The sequence below is a fragment of the Sorghum bicolor genome, chromosome 1 (genome assembly GCF_000003195.3).
Source record: "Sorghum bicolor cultivar BTx623 chromosome 1, Sorghum_bicolor_NCBIv3, whole genome shotgun sequence".
NCBI lineage: Eukaryota > Viridiplantae > Streptophyta > Magnoliopsida > Poales > Poaceae > Sorghum > Sorghum bicolor.
In genome coordinates this window covers 22904966-22912142 of record NC_012870.2, presented here as the reverse complement: position 1 = coordinate 22912142, position 7177 = coordinate 22904966, and the positions used below count along the sequence as shown (strand labels likewise).

Below are 7177 nucleotides of genomic sequence, written 5' to 3'. Positions count from 1 at the left end.
TACTTGGCTCATATAAGACGACACCTCGCCATGTAATCCTCTACTCACACCATCTCCTTTTCCTTCCTCTCTCTCTCCCTTCCACCTTCCTCTTTTTTGAAAAAACAAATCTAGGGTTTGTGTGAAAATTCCTCTCACCATTAAAAGATTGAAGCCCAAAAGGTTAAGAACCTCCATTCTCCTATTCCCACACACCACACAAAAATGGCCGGAAGTCCTGCCCCACCACCTCCCTCGAAGTCCAATTCCTCCGCGCCTGCATTCAAATCAAACGCCTCGGGCCCAAGCCCCGGCTACGAGCCCGCCCAGAGCTCCTCCACCTCGCCAGCGGCGGCAGCGCAGCCGGTGCCGGTCCCTGTTCCATCCGACGCGTTGGTCGCTGTGTTCAGCGTCGTTGGCGAGCTCCATGCTCGCGGCTTTCTCGCCGGGTTTGAGATCCCAAAGGCCGAGGTCACGGAAGAGGGAGCGTCCGCTCTGTTCGACGGCGTCCTCACGGCTTTCCTCGCCGAGCTGGCGGGGCACCCCGCGGTTGCCTCCTGGCTCCCGATCCCGCCGCCGCCGCTCGGGGATGGCCGGAAGGTAGAGCTTGTCAGCCTGTTCCTCGCCGTGCGCGCTCGCGGCGGCTTCTCCGCCGTCGCGTCCTGGGCGGCCGTTGCCGAGGCGGTCGGGCTTGACCCCACCGCCGACACGGCCGTCAAGCTGCTGTACGGTAAGTACCTTGCGCTCCTGGAGCAGAACTTGGAGGTGGTCAGCAGCGGCAATGCCGACCTGCTCGTGGGCTCCAAGAAGGGCAGGTTCCTGTCGTCGCCGACCAAGCGCCCCACCACCACCACCAGCACTGGATCGGCGCACCTGAAGCGGAAGAGAGACACGCTCGCGGGGATGCTTGACTGGGTTCGTCTCGTGGCGAAGAACCCAGGTAAACAAGGGAAGAATCCTGGTGGCCACAAACGGGCAGTGATTGAACTCCGGCGCCAGATGTTCGCAGACAAAGACTGCCTCGCTCGCTCGGAGCTCGTGGGGATGCTCAACTGGGTGCGTGGTGTGGCGGCGAGCGCAGGTCAACCGGGGATCATCGGGATGAATCCTCCTCCTCCAGACCACTTATCGACTGCTGTTGAGCTCAGGAGCCAGATATCGCTCCCGGGGATGCTCTACTGGCTTCGCCTTGTGGCGACCAGCCCAGCTGAACCGGAGATCATGGAGGGGAGTTCCCTTAGCTACCGCTCCACAGCGCTTCTGTTCCGGAGCAAGAAGTTTGCAAATATAAAAGACAGCAGGTGGTCTGCTGCCTCGCCGCGGGTAATGATATGTTGCTTCCCTACCTTCATCCATTTTGAATGCATCATTTATACTACTTGATTGATCTGTGCTTGTGTTGATTACACGACTCAATTTCTTTCTGTTTGTTCGGTTATTATAGCATTTGCTCAGTCATTAGATTTTCCTTTCATTCAACTGTAGATATAGCATTATTTAGTCGTTAGATTTTCCTTTCCAGTATAGCATTTGTTTGATTATGGCCCTTTGGCATCGTCTATATTGATCACTAAGGCCTCAAATTGCTCCTTGACCATCATATAATATACAATATGTCAATGATTTTGCAACATCAATAGTGGGTGAGCAATCTTATGGGCCATTGTTTCTTTGCTAAGTAAAGGCAACAATGATTGGAAATGTATTGCATTTGCTCTCTTGCCATTCCAGAAATGAGGTGTGTGTCATATTAACACATCTGGCCTTTTTGTGCACCTCTATACCATACTACCTGAGATGACAGCATGTTTATTTGGTGGATGCACCCCTGAATTTTAGCTATATGGGATGGTCTCCCTTGACAGTTGCATCTACGTGCCAATCAAATCTCCCCTATGGCATAAGGGTACCTATAAGACAATACAACATTGTTGTGGGGATTTCACTATTTCGAGTCGTAACTGCAAGGTGGGCTAAGGCTAGCTAGGACCTTAAATGGTTGTCTAACATTCCAAGGCAAGATGGAGAATACCCACCCAAGTAAGAGCCAAGATTGTCATCTTGATCATGCGTGGGTTGCTTCTTTGAATATGAGCACTACATCTGCATACTAGTATTGTAGTCATATGCACATTCTTTGATGAGATTAGTTGTCTTATTAGTCCCCTAGCACCATCGTTAGTGACATATCTGTACTAGTCACGTTTTCCCATGATTATTTTGCTCCTTGGTTTAAGACTAGGTCTTAAAGTTTATTGCATTCACTGGGGGATCAACCCAAGGAATAGTTCAAGTGGTTGTAAATAGTGGAGCATTTTTGTAATACTTTCACTATTTTGTCTGTGGAATGTAACTTAAGGTGTTTGGTTGGCTATTATATATCTACTTATAAGCTTGTATCTGCACAATGAGCCGCACATGATTGCAGTCGGTGTCCTTTAATGGGTCGTAATGTCTTCCTCACTACCATTACCGAATGTGTTCCCTAAGATTAGGTGTTTACGCACCACTACTATAACCATCAAAACCTTGACCTTTCGTTCAAGGTAGGAAAGTGTGTATGATTGTGCCTCCACACCTATCCCCAAAGTAGTAACTTCTATCTCTATAAACCCTAAACCAAATTGTTTCCCTACTGTAAGGGCTTGCTCAAGGTGATGTCTCGCATTTTAGATGCTTCCTAGCTCATCTTTGCCATGGGATTATATATTCCATGTTGGGGCATCAAAGTCTTCTCATGACACTCTATGGATAGCGCCACTACCCTTACCTACCTGCTCGAGCACCACCATGGATAAGGTTGATACATGAGTGATGGGTGGCAAAGATACGGGACTTCTTGGCAGCAACTAACGAAAGAACAGAATTGTTTATCCAAGGGTTTATGTAGAACCAATAAATAATGGATATCTTGAGTTGCAAATGAAGGTCTCTATAGAAGCCTTGATGGGTGGTGCTTCAAATTATATGCTATGTTGTGCATAAATGTATAAAGGTGAGTCATGACTTTCCACATTTAGCGAGCATATTGCTCGATTGAATTACTTTTATGGCCTATAATGGCCTTGCTGGTAATTAAATAGTTTGTAAAATTCACATCTTTCTAGTATCCATTGTACTATTTAAGATTGTGTGGCTGTTTGAATGAATTATGCCACTAGAACTACTTCAATTTAGTGATCCAGCCATATTGGGCTTGTCATAGTCAACTATTTCACAAAGTCATGTGCAGGAATCATATATTGATTGCTAGGAAGAAAAATTAAGATGTCGTGAAGCAACCTAAGTCTCTCATTGTCATTGAAGAATGAGGTGTGTAAGGAACTATAGAAAGTCCATGGGGGCTCTTCAACATTTTGGTAGCACAAGACGTGATGTCCTACTACAAGCATCAACTATCCTCAAACTACGAAAAATAGGACATTTGATAATTTATTGGAATGAAATATGCTAAGGAGTCATCAACATCACTAATTGAAACTTGTATGAAATTTTGGCGACAAACCCCTATTTGCATATTGACCTTCAAATACCTACTTGGCTACATAACTTAGGAACCATTATGTTAAACATCTCTAGCTTTATATCATCTATCATGTCATGTGACGTAAAATCTAGCAAAATTTATGGAATTTATAAGCAGTGTTTACAAGTTGTCGGTTTATTGAGATTAATCATGATTAATCTGACTAATCGGTCCCCGACCTTCGATTAGGTCCACCAACCTGATTTGGTCAGCCAAGATTCAAGTAGTCGAAGTAGTCGTCGCCTAATCTTGATTAATCGAATGATTAGGGAGGAGACGACTAGGTTTGTGTTACTATTGGCCTTTCCATGTGGGCTGGGATTGGGATTCCAATTTGGTCCATTTGGGTTATCCTTGAAGGAGCCTCAAGAGAGAGAACCAAGTGTCATGCCAATGCCTAGTCTGTGATTTGTCATGTGCGTGCCATTGCGCATCTACTTGAAGCTACCACACCTGGCTCCCTTCATGTCATAGCCAAAGCCCTTCATTCTCTTCACTTCCTCCGGGCCTCCCATCATGAACACCAACATATTTAACAATTATTGAGATTTCGTCCCACGTAACCACAAGGGCATGGCATAGACTGCATGGTTCAGGCGTTGGGCTGCATCACCCGGGACCCCTTCTTCTCCACTTCTAACAACTAATGAAGTTTTCATGACATAGACCGCATGGTTCCAGCACCCGCTGAAGTCTCCTTTAATTCTCTTGAAGTCATATGTTGCCTCCTTAATTTTTCTTCATAGAACTATATTTTGTTGTTAAGCTAGAGAGAGAGAGAGAGTTGGAGAGAGAGATATTCAAACAGGGAAGGCATCAGTTGTGTGCTGTTGTTAAGGTGAAAGTATAGCTTGGGTTCTAATTAGGTTCGATTGGGCTATTATAGGTCGAACCGTGATGGCCCAACTATGGCATCCAGATTCATTGTTCCATACATTCTTGATTAGGACCCACTTCTCATTGTACCTTGTTTTCTGTTTGTCACATCTCATATCCAACATCCCCATTCCATCTCCTTAGTGACTTTGGTGCATTTGCTTTTGCTGAAAAGACTAGACATATGCATACAACAATGGTAAATATTTCGAATGTGCTATAGTTACACCATGATTGTAGCACGTATTATTCGCAAATATTATAATGCTTTCTGCAGTTACAATTCAATCTTGACAAATTTTCTCTCCATTGAAATTTAAAAGTCAATAGGATGTGAAATTTGGAATATGAGTTTAGATAATTCGTTGTGATAAATATAACTTATTTTCAACATATGAATCCAAAGATCTAGTGCATGACGACAACAGATTATATCAAGTTTGTGTTTGCTCTTTCTGAAACAAAAAAATACAAGTCCATGATTCTTAATTGTTTATGCTCACTTGTTTATCCAATTATTAATGCCCCTGATCCAAGGTTGTAAACTATGGTAACTTTGTTAACATTCCAGAAATCATGTTGCATTTTATGAAAATAAAAAAGTACTAGAAATAAGATGTGGTGTTACACCCTGGCATTAGTTCTGTTAGGTTCATGTCTGCTTTCTTTCTTAACATGTTTCAAGAGATGAATCTAGCTGAACTGTAACCTCATTATGGTTTACTAGCCAAAAGTGTGTTATTACTGTTAGCATTTTGGCCTCAAACAAGTAATGTAGTTGTTGTACTATAGACTATAGTCCCCTGCATGGCCACCATAGCAAACATTGTGATGTGATGATACAATCAATTTGTTAGATTTTCCTAGCCATCGAGAACTCTCAATTCAACACTAGGAAAATTAGATATAAATAACTTTGTTCTTTAAAATTTATTTGTTAACACTGTATTGTTTGCTAACGTCTTAGCATGTTCTAATCTTCCTTCAGCTACATGGTTTCAGGGTGGTATAACAAAATGCTTCATCACTATGCTTCCTGTTGATGGTCAAAATTGACCAGGAGTAGTGTTCGTGTGCGAACACTTCCTCTACACTTTTTAAAGCATCAATATTGGTGTACTATTTTCGGTCAAAAATATTGGTGTACTATTATTGCTAAATACAATTGGCACGTGCATTTAGTTAACAAATGAGAAGACTAGACTAAACAACATGGTTGTTTTGTGTAGGGATGTGTCTTCACTACATTGCATTTGAAATTTGGACTTTTTTCATGATAAGTGGTTAATTAGACACACTATACACATTTCAATTGAGGTTGACCTGAAATGGGGGTACATTTCAATTACCTTTTACTGGCTGTTTTCTATATTCTAGATCCTATTGTTGGCGAATTGTGCATTTATTTATTTTATGCCATTTGAGGCACTTCAATCCTTCATGTGGTAACAGGATGGCGATGCCTAATGATCTGGTTGGTTTGTTTTGTTCGTTACTTCAATCCTTAATATATGTTTCTGGTATGTTGTCACTGTATACTAGATTTATACCTTGTGAACTTCAGCTGGTCTATAAATAGTTAATTGCCCTTGTATGTTTGGCTACTTGAACTTTTGTTGCCGTTCTGCTTATGGACTACCCACATATGCGCTGCTTGTCATATGTGCTTGCAGTTACCAGACTGCTTTTCATATATGTGGCTGCAATGTCATTATCTTTTACGTATTCTTGTTGCTGTCATGCGTAAGTGTCAATTGTGCTAGCCTATAACACTAACACATTATACTCTTTGTTCATGCAGAGTGGAATTCCACTTCGTCCTTGTGGCCAAGCAGACATTCCAGAATGGACGGGGAAGCCTTCATCGACTTATTATGATGATCCACGCACACTGAGGTTTCTTGGAGAACCTATTCTGCTTCCAGGAAGTACTGAAGATCCTGATGGTGCTTCCATTGGAAAAGGGAGGCAAGATGACTGCAACTGTAAGGTCCCAGGTTCCATTACTTGTGTCAGGTTTCATGTGGCAGAAAAAAAGATCAAACTGAAGGATGAGCTGGGCTCAGCATACTTTGAAATGGGGTTTCATAGAATCGGGGAAGATTTAGCACTAACATGGACAAATGATGAGGAGAGGAAATTCAACACCACTATCCAGGAAAACTTGCCTTCATCTACGAACAAGTTCTGGGACAAGTTGCTTGCCGTCTTGCATGACAAAGGCAGAAAAGGCCTTGTGAGCTATTACCACAATGTTTTCCAGGCCTGGCGACGGGCCTACCAGAACCGCCTGGGTCAAAATGCTGATAGTGATGACGATTCCATAGAGCCTGGTCTCCTATATGCTCGTCAACGTGTTGATCAGAGTCGCTCCAAGTCAGCTGGTTCTTCCAGGAAGCGGAGGAGATCTTAGGAGGCTCTATTTGATTCTGAATTTCTAATAGGTGATTATTGCTTATCGTGCATCGGTAGCTCCAGATCACCTACTTCATGTTGAAGTCAAATGAAGATTATATTGTTAGGGCTGTACTCATAAAATTGGTGATAGGTGATGGTAGACTTCTGTTGGGACCGGTGTAATTACCTTTTCTATGAATAGCCGTGCTGCTGGTTTGTTACCACTTTGTTGCTCGAATGTTAATGCCATTGTGTTGACATTTAGGCTACCTCGAAGAAGGTAGATTCAGTTTTACATGACTTTCTTGAATGAATGCAATGTTATAATTGCTTTTTGGTTCATGCTTTCTCCCAAGGATGTGAAATACACATATTACATCAAGAAAAACTTGATATCGA

The 7177-nt window shown here is 42.9% G+C and overlaps 1 protein-coding gene across 1 annotated transcript; it reads left to right on the top strand.

Moving 5' to 3' along the window:
• On the top strand, positions 205-6940 carry LOC8059293 (AT-rich interactive domain-containing protein 1). The gene is made up of 2 exons (XM_002467105.2): positions 205-1302; positions 6183-6940. Exons 1-2 carry the CDS (start codon positions 205-207, stop codon positions 6792-6794), a joined length of 1710 nt encoding a protein of 569 aa, XP_002467150.1. The 3' UTR covers positions 6795-6940.

What these genes read in the sequence shown, in the direction of transcription:
- LOC8059293 (XM_002467105.2), top strand. Translation starts at nt 205, where the DNA reads ATGGCCGGAAGTCCTGCCCCACCACCTCCCTCGAAGTCCAATTCCTCC. An exon ending in GGTCTGCTGCCTCGCCGCGG is followed by an intron (nt 1,303 to 6,182) that starts GTAATGATATGT and finishes TTGTTCATGCAG; the next exon opens with AGTGGAATTCCACTTCGTCC.